Raw genomic sequence first — 22,933 nt, forward strand, 5'->3', positions numbered from 1 at the left:
TTTACACTGTAGGATTACCTCTTTTTTTAAATGATGTTTTTATTAAAGGACAATTGCAAATCATACCAAATTACAATTGAAACAATATTTGTCCTTAAATTTTTCTTTTCTGAACAAACATCCCTCCTATCTCCCAGCATCCCCTCCCACCCCTACCTTGACAGTCCATGGAGGTGCAGGTTCAACACACAGTGACATTGATTCCACGTAGAAAAATAAAGCACAGTAGAAACAAAAAGAGGATAAGTAGATTAAAAAAAGGACAGGAGAAAGGAGGAGATTGTCTTTTGAACAACAGTGCATGAGAGTAAATAGCAATAATGTACAATTACATAATATTTAGCTCCTAATCAGGAGAGAGTGTTCTATGGCTATTAAATCTTTTTTATAAAAACAGTCTTCAGAACCCCTGAGAGTGAATTTTATCACCTCAAGTTTAAGAAAATCCAGGTCTTTAAACCAAACAGAGGATGACGGGGGGTTAGGGGACTTCCATTCTAGCAAAATTCTGTGACGAGCTAATAGAGACACATGTGGCACTATATCGGGCTGTCAGAGTAGCGGTCACAGTAGTAAGGTCCTCTGAAGCCCCAAACAATGCTGTCAGAATGCAGGGTTGTAAATCCTTTTTTAGAATTTCAGACAAGGTTCACAGTATTACTTCTTTTATTCAAGTAAAATATCTGAATGCCCGTCCACCACTGATAATAATGCACCATGACTTCACAGTGTAATGTACATAATATTAAGAGATAAATTATGCTCTATGAACCTGTCAAAATTAATTCAATCAATTGTTGAATTAAATCAACTCAGTTAAGTGTATTGTGTTATCCTCCTGACACCTCAGCTTCTGTTTGTTACGTATTTTTAATGTCTCCGAGCTGTTTGGGATCAGTAGAACCTGATAAGTATAACTTAACATTGTCTTTGAACAGGAAGTAGTTTTGGAAAAAATGATGTCCTCATATGAGGATGTTGGGTTTATTTTTAATGGTCACAGTGTAATAAAGTATAAAAATGTCAAAAAATTTCAATGTCTGAACGTTGTTGTGCAAAAACTCAATTACAAATAATGCAACAAATTCATTTTGTAACTCTAGATGAATTGTCCTTGTTTCATACTCCAAGCAAGTAATATCCTTTTGTCTGCAGAGGCAGTCTGTCACACCTAATTGGTCCCAACATCCTCAAACAAGATGATGATAAAGTCCCAATGTCCTAAGACGAGTACTTCCTAATAAACAGTGTCTCAGCTTGTGACCGTTGATAGAATTGGTCAAATTTGTTGCCACATCAAACTACAAACACTATTAATCATAAATAAACAAGTGTCAATCATAAAATGTGATCAGGTTTTGTACGTTGTCCACTTTTGTGTCTGGATCGGCTGCAGACTGACTTGGCAGAGATGGCTGCCATCTTGTTTTTACATGGATTAGTGGGTTGTGGTCTCACCAACACTAGATGGCACAAAAAGTGTCCATGAATAAGGACAACAGGTCTAAGTTCAGCAGAATGAATTATAAGGTGCATGAAACCAAAATGTGATGTCCTCATAAGAGGACACAGGGTCTCAGGAACTATACAGAGGGATGTTTCTGTATCTATACACCTAACAATATACACAGGGTGGACAAATTATAAAAACACCTGTCAGTGCAACATATATAACGGTAACTTTGCAAAACTTAAAGTGACCATGTGATTTCCTTCCTCCAAGATTTTCAAATTTTAATCTTCAAAAAATCTAAATGCCAGATGACAGATGTTTTCCCTCAGTCAACAGCCAGATAAACATTAGGTTATATAGTCCATTTGTTTTAACAGAGGAACCAATAGTTTGCACTGTTATATGACATATAATTAAGTCAAATTATTTAAGTTAATGTGCTGATTAGAAAACTGGACTTTGGCTGATGATAATTGTGTGTGTTGGCAGTGTGAAGCCCACAGTTTGCCATCACACTACACTTGTTTGAGTTTGTCTGCCCACCAGTGGCCAAATGTGGTTCATGCAGTCTGCCTGAGTTTGTGATCAGACAAACTTCAAATTAAACTGAATACACGTTTTGGTCTACTTGTAGTGTAACAGAGTAATTTCCTGGACTTACTTGAATATCTCTGTTTTACCGGCAGGTGACTCTAGCTTTGTAATAATTCAATATCTTAAATGTGTTGTAGGTGCAATTACAGAGGACTGTAGAAAACATACTGACCTCATTAGATATGCCTGCCTGCATATATGCATCTATTTTATTCTAATTACTTTAAAACTGTGGAGGACTTCATTTAAATCCAATCCTGAGGCCTCCTTCTGTCTCCATTCTATGCTTATTTCACTCTGCATTTGCATGACCTCAAAAGACGCACACTGGTAACCAACTTACAGCTTGTTAGTGGCTCTGATAAAAGGAAAATATGAGCTATGGTGAGGTACCTCTGCATTAGTCAGTGCTAATTAAATTCTGTAAAGTGGGAAACACAGCCAAGAAAGTCTTGGTATTGTCTGTCGAGAAGCACCTGACCTTGTTCTGCTGGAATTAATTTGTGAATAAATCTCGGCCACTCTGTGCTTCCCAGAGAGGTGATGCTGCAATAAACACAACAACAAATAGGAAAAAGGTCCTTTTTAATAAGATCAGATGAACATTTTCAATGAGATGATGAACAGCTGTCGTCACATCTGTCAAACTACTGCATGAGCTTGTGCATTCAAGAAACTGAATTCATCACTACTGAGGAAAATACAGCATAAAACACTAGGCAAAAAATGTATTAAAAAGTTTATAAAATACAAGTGAGAACTGTCAACAAAAATAGAGCATCATTATTTAAATACTAAATGTGATTTGTTTTGGTGAGTTTGATGAGATGTGTTTATGGATTTAAATAAGTTTCATATAGAGCATATTGATTTTATAATCGGCATATTGCTTGTCCCAGTATATAGTCTGAGTCTGAATATTGCTTTCAATATTCATGCAGCATAGCATGCTCATATAACAGTCAACGTTTGATTAAGTAGTTAAATACTGACACTGTCACTTGCAACTGTAATGAGTCAGATTATTATCTCAACATTGTCTTTGCTGACTGTAATTAAAGTTAGGTTAAGTCACATTCACATACTGTAAAATCTAGAGTATTCAGAGGCGTTAGGCTATAGAAAGACATTCGGTGCTTATAAAGATAAAGGGTTTTTCCACTCGTTTTCCTCCTTAGAATCCAGGTGGATTTTTGCTTGTTGCAGGTGTCTGTATTTGCCCTGTTGATCTTTGTTTCCTTGCAGGCTCTTAGAATAACGTGACCTCCAGTCTCTCTCAAAAGCAGCCTTGACGTGTTCCACGATTGTCACTCCCCCGTCTTTAAGACTATCTTTCATCCTGATCACCAGCCCAACTCCTGTATTGATGGCAAAGTCACTCCCGACCCAGTCATGGTTACCTGTGGACAAATAGCAAACCTCAGATATTATGTCTGTAACAGGTATTATCTCAAAAGAAAAATGACATTGAGATCCAGTACTGTGCTTTTCATCATAATCTGTGCAAATCTCTACACAGTATAGTGCCTGTTTGTCTCAGTGTTTGAGTGTGAGAGAGAAAACATTTTAATGTGATAGTTTAAATTTCGGAAAATAAGAGAGGCATTGATCTTTTGAGTTTTGACGAGAAAGATAATAATCCTATATTAGGCTACCCAAAACATCACTATTTCTTCAAAGAAAAATTCTATGCAATGTTTTCAATACAGCACTCAATATGAAATCAAGATGTCCTGAAATATCTTGAAAATGTGCACATGCAAATAAAACTGACAAAAAATTACATGTAAATTGAATGGGGTGCAAACACGTTGCACATTGCCTACCAATGTAGACAGCGTTGTCGGTCACCATGTACTTGTTGTGGTTGATCCCATGTTGAATATCATCCCCTTGCTCTTTGTGACTAAAAAACCTCTGCAAAAAAAAAAAAAAAAAAAAAAAATCAATATGTAAAAATACCACACCCATTTTCAATGTAACATTTGCATAATAAATCAAGAGTTATGTGCAGAAGTTCATTGCAAACACTAAAGTACATATACTAAAGTAAATATTTGGAGCTTGTGTTAATTCACGCACCACCTCCAAAGAGCAGTTGTGCAGCTGCATGCAGAGAGACTGGAGGGAGGTGACAAAGTTAAAGGTGAGAGGGTGAGTCTTCTTCCAGAAGCTTATCAGCAGGCGCACTCTGACTCCTCTCAGTACAACAGCCTCTCTGATCATCTCATCTATAGGTGACCAGTACCTGTTGACGCAGCCATTGTATTTAGACACTGTTATACAATTCAAAGGCAATGAAACACATACGATATTTCTCTAAGTCAGGATACTGAAAGATTTGATGTACCTGTCACAAGAAATTATGTTTGAATGGAAAAGCTCCCAGGAACATAGATAGGGGAGATCGGGGTTGGTTGGCCCGCTTTTCTCTGCAATACTTCTCTGATTTATGTTAGAATATTCTAACCATCTGGAAATTAAAGTTTAAGGCCTTAGTTATAAATAAACATGTTTTGATGTACACAAATGTTTTCTAAAATTTAGTTATTTGTGATTTAAGTGATTTTGTGCATTTGTGCCAACCAGCCCCATCATGAGGTTGGTTGTCAACCTGTTAATATGCTATGTTTACAAAAACTGAAGCAACCAATAGAAACAATTTCTACAACCCGAACTCACTCCAAAGTCATCGAAATCTGGCGTTTGGGCAGTGACTTGCGGCGTCAGACACTGACAAAAAAGCTGTCCTTTAACGTTGGCATGATACATGGACGGTCGTCGTTTTAATTCAACTGCACTCGGCAGCGTCAGGGGGAAACGCAGCGGGACAAGTACCAAAATTAAGGTGGCCAAAGTCCGACTGGGGCAGGTGGGCGAGGTGGTGGATTGGTCCAACAAACACAGACTTTCACCCAGGACAGCCGTGTTTGTGTCCCGTAAGATTCTAAAGCCAAACCCTGTTCTTTTTTCCTAAACCCAAACACGTGTTTGTTACCTAAAGCCAACCTTTTTTTTGTTGCAAAAACCCAACCAGGTGCGTTAGCTGTTGGAGGAAAATAAACATTAATTCCCGGTGTTGTACCGACTTAGTGCTCTTGTTTTGAAAGAGACTGTTAGTAAACGGTAAACTTCTTGTGAAAATGGATGGGTATGAAGACAATGCATGTAACAGGCTTAACTAAACACAGCGTCCCAGAACGTCAACAACCAACGTACCCAGGGTACCTTGCAAGTTGTATCTGGACGTGGAAAGTCCATGACCAAACGTCAATGTTACGAGGTCGGAAAGAGAATGTGTTGATTTCTACATATACTTTTTTTTAAAAAAGAACCAGAAAGAAGGAAATTGTAAATATTATAGTTTCCTTGACCAGAAAACAAAGACATCTAATATAATTTTAAGCAATTAATCAGTAGGAATGTCTAATTACCTTTACCATTATCAAAAGAACAAGAAAACAATATAAACATTATTTCTAATCCTTCAAAGTATTTTTAGTCTACAACTGTTGGGCTACTGTTACAATATAGTCCCTATATCAGTGTGCCAAAACCCCCGCTCACATTTGACCCAGCTGTTTGATGAAATTATGTTAACCAGCTACCATCACTCATCACAGACTTTCAGATCTTATATCAAGATGTAGCAAATTCATATGTGTGTATTAACAAGAAGTAACACATGTCCAATATCTCTGTTTAACAGTTTTATGAAAGTCCATAGACCACTTTTTTACTTTCGACACTATAAAACTGAAGTGTTACCCTCAACAAAAAAGCAAGTAATTTCAGATGTTTCAACATAATAGATGTGTGCAGGTCAAGAAATGAAACATTTTGATGCTACATTTTTTGTTTCCATCACATTCAAAGAACCAGAAACGCTGCATACCAACTGACCCCTGTCTCCCCTGTAACAGAGTCCTGACGTACCTTGTGACCGAGGTTCCTCTGAAACTCCTGCTCACCAGAGGGAGGTAGTCTGTCACAGATATAAAGATAAATGTCTTTGCACTTTGGATGACTTGATAGATGGCATCTACATCTCTGGTGCGATCTTTAGCGCAGAAGAGTTCAGGAGAGGTCTGCAGAGAGGATACATCACTCAGATAAGTCTGTGCCCAAAATTTAATAAAGACTATGAAAATCAAAGGACTGAAAGGTGGGCACAAACATGATTTAGATATTTCAATTTACACCCCACTGAGAATGTTACACTGATAAAGACATAATAATTAGGGCTTATAATTTTCAAAAAATGTCTGACAGATTCAGGGTAACACTTTGACAAAGTAAAGGGCAAGAAAAACAATAAGGCACATTTCTCCCACCATATATCATCACTAGAAGGAGAACCAGAGCGGGATGGAGCTGCCGGCAGCTTGTGACAGCATGGCTCCATTAGTTCCTATAGGATGATAAATGTCCTAAATGCAACTGATAAGCATCTTGTCGCTTAGAGGGTAAGAAGATTCATTACTGTCAAATTAGGCTGAGGTACTGAGATATTCAGACCCAAGATGCTCCTCGGCATGATATTACCACGATTAATCACCCCCTGCGTGTGTCTGTTATTAGTTGGTAATGAAACTTTTATAAAGACATTCAACATCTAGTCCAGAGTCAGGAAATTGGTGCCTTAAGAGGAATATAAACCAGCCTAAGAATTCATTACAGACACAACCTGTGGTTTGTGCATTTTGTGTAGCGTCAGTTAACATGCAGTAAATACTGCGACACAAAGCGGTTCCTCACAGACACATAAGCAGTGGCCTTGGTTTCATTGAGTTGTAGCTCCAGGGCGTCGTGCCTCCCGTAGAGGGCTGTAACTCTCTTCGACCAGATGGAGGGGATGTAGTCCCTCTCATGGAGCTGCCAGTAAAATGAAAAGATTCGGTGGAGGTCCAGAGCCAGACAGCTGCAGTTGTACACCACCACCCCCAGTTCTTTCCTCTGTGGGGAGTCAGAGAGGAGCACAAAGTAAGAGGTGATGCAGCAGAAAGGGCTGCAGTCTGAGTGAAGGTGTGTTCGCTGGATAGACATGATAAAGCAGTGAGAGAGGAAGTAGACTTTTTTAAAAGGCAACAGTGATGCTGATTTTAGAGGATAATAACACTCTGTGAGAGGATTTGATAATCTAATGGCAGTAATTGAGCCTATTATAAGATTATAATAGGATCAGGGTTTTTTCTCTCAAGTCTCTACAACTATGCTAGCATGAGGCTGGGACACAATGGTTATTGATGCAAACATGCCTACGATGACAATGCTAACATGTTTATGAGGTATGATATTAACCATATATGGTAAATAATGTAGTTGGGGACATTAACAGTCCCCACTGTGTTTTAGCATGTCATCATTTGCTAATTAACACAACAGCTGAGGCCGATGGGAATGTTGTTAGTTTTGCAGGTATTTGGTCGTAAACCAAAGTGTTTGACAAACTGAAATTTCGACCTCATGATGGTGCTAGATGAAAAGCTAATGAATAATTATAGTGTTTACAAATCATCCTGAGGGGGGTTGTAATATGTGTACCAAATTTAATGACAGTCCATCCAATAGTTGTTGACACATTTCACCCAAAACCACAAATATCAACCTCGTCATGGAGGTTGATATTTGGAAAAGGAAAAGTCATAGGGTTACTAAAGTCAGTAGGATTCATCCTCTGGGCAGAATGGGCATATGTACTAAAGATTTAAAGGGGAGCACCACCTAAATTAAGAATTCTATTATATTTTTTAAATGGCCTCGGAAAGTACAATCTTAGTAGTAGTAGTAGTAGTAGTACAATATTTGTGAACATGTGCTACTCTCTCTTAAAGGACAACTTCGGTATTTTTCAACCTGGGCCCTATTTCCTCATGTGTATGTGTGCGTATGATTCATGGGTACAACTCGTTCTAAAATTGGTTCAGTATTGAGGGAGGCGGATGCAACCGGGAGCCGCGAAACAAGCTAAAACGGTAATGGGGGCAAATGCATCCCGTATAAGTTTGCGCATTAAAAGTGCTTTTTTTCGCCACTGACCGGTTCAGATCGCCAGTGCTATGAGTGCTATGAGTGGAGTCAGCTGTCAGTCAGTGTTGGAGCAGAGGGGGGGAGGGCTGCCCCGCTGGGTACTGTAAGTGAGTATGTGTGTATGAAGTGTGTGTGTTACACTAGAAAAGTCAGAGGACGGAGTCTTTTACGTGCTACCCCCTGGAGTGTTACCAGAGTTTTTGGTCAAAGAAACAAATCCTGAACGCAAGAACAGGATGCTGCGCAACACCCCGTACAGCTTTCATAGGCTGCCTTTGTCGGATGGTGAGATGCTGAAGTTGTGGCTAGTTGTGCTACAAATGGATGCTAACACTCCTGTCCAGACACTGCGTCTTGAAGACCATCGGGTCTGCAGTGCTCACTTCTCCTAAGATGACTACTGCCAGCCAAAGAAGAGAAGACATCCAATCCCGAAACACCTTCCTCAAGAAAACGGCTGTCCCATGAGTAGAGAGAGCTACAGACACAGTGGAGCAAAGCTCGTGACATCACACAGCCCAGAGGTAAGGGAAAGGCTAAGTTAGTATGCTATTTACAGAGATAGCACTGGCGATCTGAACCGGTCAGTGGCAAAAAAACACACACTTCATACACACATACTCACTTACAGTACCCAGCGGGGCAGCCCTCCCCCCCTCTGCTCCAACACTGACTGACAGCTGACTCCACTCATAGCACTGGCGATCTGAACCGGTCAGTGGCAAAAAAAAAGCACTTTTAATGCGCAAACTTATACGGGACGCATTTGCCCCCGTTACCATTTTAGCTTGTTTCGCGGCTCTGGCTGCATCCGCCTTCCTCAATACTGAACCAATTTTAGAACGAGTTGTACCTATGAATCATACGCACACATACACATGGGGAAATAGGGCCCAGGTTGAAAAATACCGAAGTTGTCCTTTAAGGTCAGATACCACTGAAGTAAGTCTCAAACTTGTGAAGTCATAGGATATAAAGTCTGGAGCTGCTCCACTGTCAATAAATGGGAGCCTGATTTTGTGTCTTTTTTATACCCAAATGAGCTGTATTCTATTGTCCTGTTCTCAGCTCTGAAACAGAAAATGTGCCCATATACTCAGAGCATTCCCCTGGCTGCTCTCAATGTCATTTAGAACATCTTTCTGATTCATTGTCTATGGATCAGCTCCAGACTTTATACCCTATCACAGTTTTCACACTACTTTTTGGATTTGGGAGAGATTTGTTCATGTTTGCTAATATTTTTGGATTGATGACCACAGGATAAACAGATATGAATTTTGAAAACAGGCGTAGTTCCCCTTTAATGGCAATCTATGCAGTTGTTGTTTAGGTTTTCTTGTGGACCAAAGCATGGCTAAAAACGGCAAAAATGAAAAGCAAACAAGAGGCAGTTGTTTTAAATATATTCTTGCTTTGTCATCACTTTCACAGCAGAAATTTGTTTTGTTGTTATTCGGTTTTGGTGACTGACCCAGAAGGAAGCGCACAGATGTTTCAGACTATTCTGCTAACATGCAGAGTGAATTTCTGACTTGCTCTCTTTTTGTCTCTCTTCTAACCAGCCCCTCTATGACTTGTGTGTGTGTCTTTGTGTTCACACCACACACACATTCATATATGTCCCCCTTCCCTCTGGCTCCTGAGTTAATTACATCGAACAGTAGTTCTACCTCCAGCCGGCGTTGAAGCATGAAAAGTGCCAGGTAATCACTTCAAGTAGTAGTATGCTAATGCTCCCTGGTTCCTCCTCTATGGTGAATTACATACTAAATGCAAAATGAAATGCCACTTGTCTTTCTGGCCCGCCTCAGACAGCAATCCTAAATCATCTCTGATGCCTATTTAGAGCTGCTGGAGTAATTGCATAAAAAGGTACAGGTGTAGAGTGGAAGTAATCCAGACTCTGTATTATGTTTTAAGTCCCTTTGGTGTACAAATGTTATCATTTAATTACATTTATCCAGCTTTTATTTCTGAGAGACTAGTATCTACTGAGGCCAGAAAAGAACTGCAGACCACACCTGACTGCAGAGGCTCATTTATCCTCTGGTCTGATTTGTACTCTGCACGCTCATGTTGTCGATGTTTGTTGTTACCTTGGAGAGTGACCTCCAATCCATGTCGGCACTCCCGATGTAAATGTGCCTCCGATCCACTATCCAGAATGAGGAATGTAGTCCTCCTCTGGTAAGCGCTGTCATGTTAACAAAATGAACCTCTGCATCTAGACAACGTGAGACAGAGAGACAGACAGAGTGTGAAAAGTTTGAAAGAATAGGATGGAGAGAACTGTGGAAATGTGCCAATGGCCTTGGACTGAATGATAGACGTGGGCAAAGCAGGCAGGTGGCCTGAGAGGCTATGAAAGGAAACCAGCGAGGTACATTTGCACATTCATGATTTTTTGACCTTCGTTGTGAGGTTTGGCAGGCATGAAGGTTGTATGACCCGTGCTGTGGAGCTGCTGGAGGGGGCTGTGCAGTGTAAATGAGTCTGTCAACTAAAAAACGTACTAAAATTATCACAGAATACGCATGAATCTTCTTTTAAAAACTGGTCTGTGCACTGAAAATGTTGTCAGCTGAGTTGTTAGGAGCTATAAATCTTCATTCTGGAAAGGCTACAGTGGCATACTAAATTGCTTTTATAAAATGAAAATATGACAGCCACTCACTGTGCGCTGCCAAGGTCTTCAGTTCGGCGGAGTTAGTTAGACTGCTGGCAATCTTCAGTTTAACCCCACGAGATTTCAGGCTGAGCAGTCTCTGGAACAACAGCTGACCCTGAGGAAGAGAGTAATGTTTTGTGTTAGTGTGTAATATCTGAGCAGCATTTCCGGATGTCTCTTAAAAGGGCGATACTCACATCTCAGCAGGACTAACCTCATTAAAAGACTACGTTCAGATGTGCTAGAAAATAATTGCATTTCTCTTACAGGACACGAGGGAAATGTAGTGGGTTCATGCTCTGCAGGAATTCTGGGATATATACAGACTGGCTGACTTTGTACCTGTTTGGCAGTGCTTGGTGTTGTTTCCTGGTCCCAGGGGTTTAAGTTCCAGACAGGTGACACCACCTCAACTGAGTGCTTTGCCTGGTCCAACAATGTATGAAAACCAACAGACAGAGGGAGGTGGGGTCCGCCATCCATGGGGAGAGAGAGGTCGTCTGGAATATTCTCCACCAGCGCAATGCTGAAAATAACACATGCTTTTTTTAGAGCCTTAAAGTCGTACTCAACAATGTCTGTTTACGCTTAATCAGAAGTACTATAGCATATGTGCAAAAAGTTGTGTAAAGCCTTTTGTTTCTTGAGCAGAAACCAAACAATTCTAGTAAATTGCCTTAAGTGATGTCACTTGAGTCAATGTTGGACTAAAGACTGCAAGTTTGACAGGAAAGAAATCTAGGGGTTTGGAGTTAGATGGAGTTACTAGACCTCTTTAGCCCGCTCCTCAACCCTTCTTGAAGCCACAATAGCCACTACTTGCTGAATCTCTGACCAAAGTGCTGGCAATCACGTTGCATTGTGGATAATGTAGGCACCAGGTTTCAACTTGTGAAATAAAGAAGACGATAAAAAAAACTTGACTTTTAACAATGTGAACAAATATGACACTATTTTGTATAGGAAACAACACTTAAGTACAATAAGGTGCACAAAATCCTGAGTAGTTACAAACAGAGCCAGTGAGGACCAAATCAGGACCAACCTGATAATACTGAGTTGTTCCTCAGTATCTCTGAATTGAGAATAATGTAGCCCGAGTAGATAATGATGAGTTACTGCCTGGAGAACAGATTTGGAGATACTTTAATGACAAATCATTGTTATGAGTCTCGTCTAACTTCTTATTTTTACCCTTACCCCTCGTCAAGGAGTGGCCCTTTACCCCTCGTTACAGATTTACAACAGTTAGTGGTTGAAATCTTCCCCTATGAAATGGGACAACCCTTTAAGATCCTGATACGTCAACAGTGGTCATCAATGGCGTTTATGTAAACAGATGTGACTATCGCAGTAGTTGGTATTATCACAATGACATTTGCCATTTATCTGATAAATATAGAAAAGCATGGACGTCAATGATTTGTTCACATCTAAAGCATCACGCTATCAATCGATCAAACATGTTGAATAAAAAAGAACACTGCTGCATTACCAGGCTAGCAGTAGGCTAGCATTAGCATCCCTGCCAGTCGCCGATATTAGAGAAGTGGTAGAAAGTGCAGCAACTTCGTTGTTGGACTTAAGTTAAAATTCGGGCATCATATGCCATCAAAGTGGGAGAATGCAACATGGAAATGTGTCCAAATGCAGGACTGTGATGATGCACAAATCAGCAATAAAAACGTAACATTAGCTAGCTAGTTAGCAACTGAGACGTCGGCATACCAGCTTACTAGCAATTTTTTTGTTTTGCTATTAGAAAGAAAATGAGCATAATACATTGAAACAACATTAAACTAAGATAATATGATGGTTATTGTCATTTTTAAATTTTTTTTGTAGAAGAAAATACATTTATGGGTTTCTTTGGTTGCGTGTGCAGCCATCTTGCCGATGATTTCTCCTGACACTCAGTTTGAAGTGTGCCTCTGACAAACCTCAGTTTGGCAGGCCATGTTGCCCTAAACCTCTATTCCAGCAAGAATTGAAACACCCTAAACCTAGAGGTGAACTGCAAACCTTTTTTTTTGTCTTGCTCTGTCACACTTGCAGAGCATCTTACCGGCAGTCCCTGCTACAGTTTTCCTCTGTGATACCGTCCTCATCGTCCCCCCAAATGTTCACAGATGAGAAGATCAGCGCCACCAGCACAGCAAAGCAGCAAAGCAGGGCAAAGATGGCGATGCACTTCTGCTGGGTCTGGAAGTTAGACACACAGATCTCAGACTTAATTCATTCATTAACGTTACTGTGAAATATACATTATCTGCAGCTCTGTAGAGCTCAACTCTCCTGTTGTTATACTGCGAGTGAGCAACTCGCAGTGAAGACATCGAGGTGGCAGTCAGTTTTGGGTGGTGTACAGAAGGGAAATTATCAGCCATTAAATGCTAATGTCCTCATTCAATAGAATTGATCAGAGGTTTAAACTCAGGATCGATACAACAACAACTGTATGTTGTCTTCTGACTGTGGAAACTTTTGATTTGACAAACAGGCTGCAGAGGAATTCAGAGTTCTAGATCACACCCCCCACCCCCAGCTTCACAAATCCCACTTTATGCCACAGGGCAGAGGACAAGCGGAGTGGAACGCTCTCCAGCTAAAGGCAAATTGATACACACTAAAGCCCAGCTATACGGAATATTGGAAACTCTGCTTTATGCTTTTCTGTATAGCTCACTGTCTGCTTTGTTGTTGAAGTGAGTCCCCAGCTGAAAGGGATTTTATGACCTCTGTGCCAGCATGGGTAGGCTCAGTGACGCATTTCTGACAAGCAATATTAAAGGCTATATTAGTGTGCATGTATGTGTGTGCAGTATATGCTAGCCTATATAATAAGGATGGAGTGACAGTCAGTGGGGTCATGGTTATGAACCAGCAGCCTTATTGCCCTGATCCAGCCTGGGGAGTCTTGATTTCCACTGTTTTAAAAGTGCAGTTAGGCACTTCTGTTTTGCTTACGACTACAGATTTTCACCATCTCATTCCCTGCCCTGTTTGGCTGTGTCGGTTTGTGAGCTGTCATCACATCACATTACATATTCTCTTTTGTTGTGTTCGATCAATCAAATGAATTGTATCTCGCTGATTAGTTTGGGAGCGTGAGCAGTAGTCCTTCTCAAAAAGATGACTTCCAGCTACATTTTTTTTAATAGAATCTGACTATTAAACAAAAGAAAAACACAATTCAGCACCAAGTCAGGGAGAAGACGGGGGTCGGAGGGTGTTTGTCAACTTCATTTCCCGCTCCTCTCGCCACTGACTGTCTCAGGCGATGAGGCTGAAAGACTGGTGCCAGCTGGATGCACCTCACACTCTCTCCGCTGTCCGCTGAGACCACTGAGCTCCTCAACACATTTATCAGAGTCAAGGACCATGCTTGACTTGTGGATGTGTACATGGCTGCTAGGAAATAAAGTCTCATGATACAGAATGGTACTGACAGAGTGAGACAGGTCAGTTGACTTACAGCTGGTGCAGGGAGATACAATATTTCCTTCACGTCAAGCACATAATAACACAGTGGATACACACACAGCAGATTTCTGCAGCTGATTTCAGAGCAGTCTAAATAACCTTACATAACTGGCACTGAGTTTAGAGCTGACACAATGAACTGATATTTTTATGTTGTACCTTTATTAACCAGATAAGTCAATTGAGAACCAATTCCCATTTCACAATGACGACCTGCAGCAGAAGCAACAGCTCAATACAACATATTAAAGCATAGATACAGCGGGTGCAATAAAACAACAACAGACACAATTAAAATATCACAGTAAATATAACAAGAGAGATCAATGGACTGTGCTCCAGAGAGGCAAATTCAAAAATAGGAGCAGTGATCACAAAGTATTGCCTGTAATGAGATTATTAGGTTCAAAGAACTCATGATAAAGAACAGGAAATTATCATTTATCATACAAAACTAAATTTAAAGACGTCCTTTTGGTCTTTGGGAAATTGGGATGGTCAAAACTTTTACTATTTTGTGACATTTTATAGAGTAACTGATTAACTGAACATTTAAATTGAATCGTTTAAGTCATTTATCAAGCCAAATGCAGAATATTAGCTGGTTCCAGCTTCTGTTTTCTGTTCTATATCATGGTAGATTGAATGTGTCTGGGTTTTGTAATGTTGTTTGGACAAAACAAGCAATTTGAAGTTGTCCCCTTAGGGTCTGGGAAATTGCAATTGTATATTTTTTTTACTATTTTTAACATTTAATAGGCACAGATTTCTGGAGGGATGCATGAGACGTGTCATATTTAGAACATGTGCATTTGTCCCCCTCCAATAAAAACATAAACTTGGACTTTTATTTTGACAAAGATAACGTCTTTTAAAGCACAAACTGATGCATAAAATGTATAGAAATTTGCCAAAATGCAAGAAATTAAGTGTTTTTAACCGCCAAAATTTTCAGACATTGGACCCACAAACACCTCGTTACATATGACATTGAAACAAAACCTACACTCTTGGACTAGATCATTTGATAGAATATGAATTTCAGATAATTTTGATAATGTGTGGTCATCTTTTCCCTGTTTCATATCATAGTAACTTAAACATCTATATCTATGTATCTATAAGGAATCTGAAGATTGCATTGACAGATAATTTTCTAACATTTTACAGACTGTTTAAACGATTATTTGATGAAGTAATTGCTAAACTGTTTATTTCACACATCTGTTTTTTAATCAGATAATTGAGTGATCCAAATGAATGAATGAATAATGTAAAGGTAGCCAGCAAGAAAAGCCTCAGGGAAACATGCACTGAAATCCTACCAGCACACAAAGTGAGAATAATATAACATGAAACAGATTTGTAGCTGAGGGCTGTAAACATCACCTTCAAGGGCTCCTGTGGGGTCGGTCCCGCCATGAAAGCAGCACTCCTTCAAACTTCTCTGACAGCAGCTCAGTCACACATCTTTGTCTGTCTGTCTCTCCGTCTTCATCACCCACCCCACAGCCTGTCCCGCTCTGGTGTCTTCAGCCACCATCTTCATCCTGCTGGTTCCTCACTGTCCTGGAAGGTATGTGTGTGTGCACCTCGAGTCCTGGTCCGTCCCATGTCCTGACATGGTTCTTTCAGCTTCTGGCTGTGTCTATGTGTGTATGTGTGTGTGTGTGTGTGTGCTGCTCACTCTCTGCTCCTCAGTGGAGGTGGTGAGAGAGATGGAGAAAGACCAACCCCTCTCATTCAAACGGCCAATACAGAGCTGTAGCTCAGAGCCCCAGCAACCCCCTCCTCCTCCTCAGTTCCTCCCTCCTCTTCCTCTTCCCTCTTTATCTTCCTGTTTTATCCGCCTTGTGAACAAAACTCATCTGGCAGAAAGCAGCTGGGCTTGGCTTAGAGGGGAGGAAACATGCCATTGGTGATCTGCTGTGTGTGACAGCTGCTGCAAAACTCTCAAATTGTTCTGAACTCATTAGGTCAGACACACACACACGCGCACACACGTGCACACACGCGCACAGCTCTGCCCAGCGAAGACAAAAGAATTTAAAACAGCTCCTGATGACATAACTGTAAGTCAGCAGTATTGTCTGTTTTAATCCCCACTGTGTTTCAGTCATTGTATAAATGTGCTTTTCAGTAATGCACCAGATTCGCGAGCACTTCTTCATGTTTCACTTCCACTGTATACAGCTCCAAATCTGAAGCTCTGCCTCTTCCTATTACGCAGAGCTACATTAAAGGCCCTCAGTGGGGAGAAATGAAATATGCAAACACTTTCTTCCACCATTTTATTCCACCCCAAACCTTTTCTCTCACCGATGAATATAGCATTGCCTAAAAGCAGAAAACAACATATGCTGCTGACTGCAGGCAAGCTGCTGCTGTGTTTATGAGTCCAGCACTGTACAGGGAGTAAAGGAACAACCTAATGGGGAACGAGAGAGGAATGAGAGATAGAAAGAAGGAGGAAGTGTTTTTTTAAGCTTACTTGGTTGTAACTTTTGACATAGTTACCGTAGTATTCCACAGGATTTAAAGACTACTGGATGGATTGGTAGGCGAGGCATATTCAAGTTTCCTCCACTGTTCATCTGGCACAAAGCATCAGCTGCAAATTTGTTCAATATTTGAATGATCAAATACCTGCAAAACCAATGACATTCCAGCCCCTGCTGTACTTTGTGCTTATTTGCCAATGTTTGCACATTATACCTGCTAAACTTCAGCATGTTAGCATCACCATTGTGAAGATGCTAGCATGTTAAACTACAATGGCAAACACGATAAACAATACAGAGAGCCAAAGTGAAACTTCCAGGTTCTGTTCCAAAAGTAGGAAAACCTCGTTCATAATCCCAATTTCATTTTAAACTACAGTTAGAAGTACAAATAGAGCCTTGAAACAGAGTCAGCTTAACAGTAAGCAATGTTGTGTTCATATGTCTAGATAAAGATGGTAGTTTTAAAAACAATCCAATATTGTTCATTTTGTTTTTAGTGGCCTTTAAAAATCACTATTTCTCATAAGCAATTGTCAATTCACTGGCTGTCATGGTCTGACAGAAAAGGAACGAGCTCAGACAGACAGGACTGATCACCACAGATGTTTTTAGGCAGCAGAGCTTCAAATCAGACAGATGATCAAAAATAAGAGTACTGGTGTTAGGCAGATGAGCATGAGCCAACAAGGGAAAAGACTGAAATGCAGACAGTCAGGTAGACAGGAACACTCGAGGGATTTATTGACAGGATGAAGGTACATAAGATTGCATGCAGACAGGCAGATACAAGCAGAGGTTCCAGATTTCAGTGTAAAGGGTTGGGGGTCAAGTTTAGATGGCTGGAAATCAAGGACCAAAGCAACATTGACAATCTGGCAGGGAGTAATTTGGAAACGGGCCAGTTTAATAGTGCAGGGCTGATGAGAGAACGGAAACAGGTGAACAGGTGGATGAGAGAGTCAGGTGACTGGGACAGGTGGGAGAGTCTGAGGGCATGTGGTGGATGGATGGAAAATGGCAATGTAAGGACTTGGGGAGGTGAAAAGTGGGTGGAGAACAGGAACTAAAGGGAAGACATGACATACGGTTAGATGTATGAATATGGACGAAAACAAGTTACTGAGGTTTACAGATGCTGCTTTGTCTTCTTTTTTTCAGAGAGAGTTACACAAGCTAGTGGAACACCGGCTAGCCTGAATGCTAATGTGGTGCTACCTCATGATAAACATCAGCTTGTTGATAGCATTTAGCTTCAGACATGTTGTTCCTAGTACAGCCCAATGACTGTAGACGTTTATAAAGATGGACGACGCAGCTCCACATCCTTCCACTGTACAAAAATGAAGCCAAAATACAAGTGCTGCCATTCAGTGCTATGTTGGTGACGTCATCTGGAGCCAGAGCCTGTGCAGTTAGTGATTACGAGGTAGAGCTGGGGCATTGAGTTCCCACCTATACACACATCCGACCCATTTGTGAGCAGCACCATTGATGGCAAGTACACAAAATGACTCACAGCTGTCAATTATGATGTCAAAGCATATTGGCATATAACAAATGATTTTCAAAAATTAACACCTAAACATACAGCAAAGAACTACATAAAATGACAGAGACCACCACGAAAAATTCATTTAACATTAACTGTCATCTTTTAGTTTGGCAGCCTACTGTCAAGTCCTCCATCTTTATATACAGTCTATGATAAAGCCTCACAAAATTCAGTCTTGTTTACACTCAGTAAATTAAATTGCACAGTAATTACACTGTAAAAACACCTTATTTATCTTATTTATATACTCATAAACAAACTATTTTTTTAATCAATGAAACAAAATTGGGTATGTAGCGTAAGTGTGACTTGTGGAGCACTGTGTGAGATTCCAGAGAGAAATTGTTAGCAACAAGGAACAAAGTCAAAGCAGTGTGGCCTGCTGTGTTTGTCTGGGGCAGGTGCCCTCTGCACGTCAGCCTGCCTGTGAGCGAAAAAGAGAGAGCAAGAGAAAGAGACGGAGGGGACAGAAATGTTTGGATCACTTCCCAGGAGAGGTGAATGTTCCTAAAGCTGTACATATGGGGTCAAACAAATACAGTTTCAAACAGGATGGGATATTCTCCGTTTCCCTGACCATCACAGGCACAGACCATCAGCTGACAATGAACTGCAGGGCAATTTTTAGCAGAGCAACAATGTGATAGAGATCCATGGCTTAACGGTCAGCAGGGGTCACAGCAGGAAACTGTTGACATAAACAATTCACCAACTGCACAGTCACCACCATGACACAACATTGAATATTAATATATGAAATGCCAACCAGTCTGTTTTCTTTTCCTGTTATGCTGAACAGCTGTAAGAGCTCTTTTTGATCTTTTCAAAGCGATGCTGTTTGCAGGACAGCAGTTCAGAGGTCACAGCAGCCTTTACAGTTTATTCCTACTCCCTCCTGACTCTCTGTATAAGGCATCATTATCTGATAATATACAGCACAGTTCTCCAACACAAGAGACCAATTATAAATAATCCTCACCTTTGAAAACCACACTGCGAGGCACATTCAGAATTATCAATGGGCCTACACCAGTAAGAGCTTTTATGCACAGTGCAGGTGTGTACGTACGGCAAAAAATTGGTGGTCATTTATTGCTTTTTTACTACAAGCATAGGAACTGCATCCACGGGTTTCATGTCTTTGCCAAATTATTAAACACCAAACACACTTCTGTGAGTTGCCAGTGAAGGACACCTCAGTGTAGGCGTTTCACCTTCACACCAAACACTCAACAGCAGGTTTCCATGTGTGCACAGAACATGTTTTTTTCTATGTTGCCATGGCATCATAGTCAGGGTTATATGTGCTGAGTGAAGGCTGACTGGGCGCAACGCCACCAGAGACAGCTGGGCCTCATGCCAAAGGGACTGGGGATGGGTTGCAGATAGGGATCCAGCAATGAGGAATGACCCTGTTAGGTTGTCTTGTTCGGAAAGTTCCATCAGTGTCTCTGCTAGCGCAGCCTCTACAACCAACAGGCCACATGGTAGAGAGGAGGAATTAATTGTTTAATTGATCATTTCATGATGGATTTTTCTTTTTCACGACTAAGCACTTACTAGATGGAAAGAAAAAACAAGGAAAAAAGCTAGAAAGCGCTCAGTGGTGGACAGGTCGACAGTCGTCCCTGTTTTTCTTTACTTTACTTGATTTAATCGCATAGCAGGAAACAAAAGTGGGGGAAAAGGGCTCATGCTTACATGCTGTTTATAGATATGTGATGGAGAAAGACATGTATGTTAGCTGGAATAAAACTTAAAATGCCATCAAATGTTGCAGGATTTGGGGAAACTATATATTGTTTCATTGGACTGAAAACATGATCTCTGTGGTGAAGATAATAAAATCTAAAATACTATTCATGTGGACAGTAGGGTGCAGATGTCCACCAGGTGGCAACCCTAGCTGATTGTGGTCATTGTTGACAGCTAGGAATCTCTGGTCCATGTATTCATAAGTGGACTATGAATGGTAGCCTATTAACTTTGTCTGTCGGCTACAGCACAACAAAGTAGGAAATAACAACAATGAATACAATTAAAATGGAGCACAAAAAAGAAAACCATTTATGGTAGAAGCACAAATATCAACAAAATAGACCAAACCAGGCAGCCAGGTTACAATTAAACCGTGGAAATCTGTGCCTGGTGGAATTGCCCCACTCGGCTCCCTCACAGATAATGATGGTGTATGAGCTAACGAAAATGGGGACTAATTCATTTCATATCATGCTTAACTTTAGTCTGAGGATGCTCGGTTCAAAATGAGACAAAACTTTTTTTATGGATGTCAATTTTTGAGACTTGACGAGGTCCAAAATGTTAACTTGCAGCCCTGACCAGCCAGTTAATAGGAGTGAGAAGTCACCAGTCAATGATGGTATAAAACAGCCGACAAATTGTGAACCATCACAACCATGAGAGCTCCTGGAGCATACAGTCAGACATGTGCAAAATATGAGGCTGATTGGTCCAGTAGTTTGAGAGACTAGCTGCAACCACAAACACAAACACGTATGATCCCCTCCAGGCTTACACCTGTCAGAGATAATATAGGCAACAAATCTAGGAAACCTGTCTCAGTTGGATAGACTTTATCTAAAGCAGCTCTGGTTCCTCTCCACATATTATTATTATTTTTTGCAGCATGCATTAATCATCAGCCCTTGTTTGCATTTTTGGCACGCATGCACATGACTGCAGTGTCCAGAAATCAACTCTGAACCTCATTTGTTGGCAGGCAAATACTTATTGATTCACTGACAACAAACCCAAATGTGTAAATATTTATTAAGGTGCTGAAATGAAACTTTTTTAAAATTGACTCATATTTGATCTCTATGTTATTAATTTCAAAATGTCCAACTTTTGGCTATAGTGTCAATATGTGATTTGGAGTTTTAAAAGATTAGTTTGGATTCAACAGTAACACAGAAAATGTAATCTAGATAGAGGGAATGGTAGATCAGCAGCTCCTGTGTTCAGCGAGGTAAAATAATGTCATTGGACTCTGGCTTTGAAGAGAGAGCATAGATAATTTTCACTCGTAGTTCAGCTGTCGGAAAAGGCTGTCTGTGTTAAAGTACTGAGCGTGCGCCTGCATAAATGAGACTTGGATCATTCTGTACCATTTGTGTCAGAGTTTTGGATGCTTTGTTCACTGTAGAGGCATACGAGATTTTTTTTTTTTTAAATTCAAATTTAACCAAACATGAAGTGAGTAATTGTTATATATATATACATGATCTTTTGGGATTTAATATCCCTTTAAGTAAACTCTCATTTAAGACAAAGAAAGGCAGCAAATGCTTGGTGTTTTTGCTTGGAAAATAACTTAAAGGATTAATTGATTATCAAGGTTGCTGCCAATTGATTTTCTGTCAGTTGACTAATTGATTAAATGGCTAATCGTTTCAGGTCCACCCTGCTTTAGCTTTTGTATAAAAAAGGGAATCTCCAGCTCATAAAAACTATTTATTGGTAACTTTTTTAAAAACAAACTTTTAAACCACAGGCTTCTGAAGAACATGATTTAAGTAAAAGCAAAGGTTTACAAATAATAAAAATACACCAAAACAATATGTGTTAAACAACCTGTACACTCTGTAAGTTAAGATTGCAGGATATTTGGTGCATTTTTTTTTGTCTTTGTGTGTGTGTGCTGAATGTGTGGCAACAGTGAAGTAAGTGGTAATCAATTCTCATTGGAGGCAACAGAGCTCAATTGCACACTTCTCCAGCAGCAATTCTCCAGAGCTGAGACTGGTACACCGCAGGCATGCAGAATGAATGGGTTTCCAGTGGATGACACTAATGCCTCACGAGATGTCATGTTGCATATCGGATCACACGGCTGGTGAATAATCTGAATGAACATTAGATACTTCTACTAGTTTTTGTTTTCACATGCCACTCTTCAATTTCCAAGTCTTAACTTCACCTCTTCCCCTTCCAAACAGCAGATGTACAGTTAAATAAATCATGGCATGATGTTGGAAAGGTACTTGACGGTCATCTCACCTGTTCCAGCTTGTCTTTGCGTCGTAGGAAGATGGATGCAGAGTAGCCCTGCTGTTGGACAGCGCTGTAGCTGCTGCTTTTCATTTGGGCCACACAAGGCAGGGGCGCTGGGGGAGCCTCCTCTTGCCCCCTCGACCTTGGATCATCTGACAGTTCCATTGATGACCTGTGTGCTGCTGTCTACTGGGGTACAGACAGTCTGATGTACACACACACATACACACACAACCAAGCACACATACAGACGCTGTCACTCCCGTCTTCCCTCTTCTATCATTCAGTAGCTGAATCAGCCACTATTGGTCTCTGTGCTGTCTAAGCTACAGTATGTCTGTTTGTGGCCGGAGCACCAATGCGTCCTCACACTCTCCCACACTTGTTGGGGAGGGTTTGTGTGCGTCTTTGTGTGTGTGATTGTAGTACAGTCCCCCAGGCGGTACGGGAGGGGCTGGCAATTGGCTTCTGGTGGGCTTAGAGACGAGGCAGAGGTGCAACTGGACAAGACGGGAAGAAGCAAGGAGAGTAATCTGATTGGGAAAAGTGTGAGGAAATAATCAGACATGAAGACACATACACACTCTCACACACAACTGTACGAAATCTAATTTCTCCCATTTGCACCTCAC

At 40.6% G+C, this 22,933-nt stretch overlaps 1 protein-coding gene across 2 annotated transcripts; it reads right to left on the bottom strand.

Annotated features, from left to right (window-relative positions):
* Positions 1-2,615: 2,615 nt before the first annotated feature.
* pld5 (phospholipase D family member 5) lies at positions 2,616-22,466 on the bottom strand. Of its 2 annotated transcripts, none has more exons than XM_078166114.1 (10): positions 22,308-22,466; positions 12,814-12,950; positions 11,091-11,274; positions 10,755-10,863; positions 10,177-10,304; positions 6,806-7,003; positions 5,984-6,135; positions 4,130-4,295; positions 3,874-3,964; positions 2,616-3,447 (listed from the first exon to the last, which is right to left on the bottom strand). In XM_078166114.1, the coding sequence occupies exons 1-10, from the start codon at positions 22,464-22,466 to the stop codon at positions 3,185-3,187; spliced, it is 1,587 nt and encodes a 528-aa protein (XP_078022240.1). In that variant the 3' UTR covers positions 2,616-3,184. The 2 variants fall into 2 exon arrangements, with proteins under 2 accessions (XP_078022240.1, XP_033479541.1); XM_033623650.1 differs by lacking the exon at positions 22,308-22,466 and adding an exon at positions 15,621-15,915.
* Between the last annotated feature and the right edge of the window lie 467 nt (positions 22,467-22,933).

This window comes from Epinephelus lanceolatus, chromosome 3 (assembly GCF_041903045.1).
Source record: "Epinephelus lanceolatus isolate andai-2023 chromosome 3, ASM4190304v1, whole genome shotgun sequence".
Classification (NCBI taxonomy): domain Eukaryota; kingdom Metazoa; phylum Chordata; class Actinopteri; order Perciformes; family Serranidae; genus Epinephelus; species Epinephelus lanceolatus.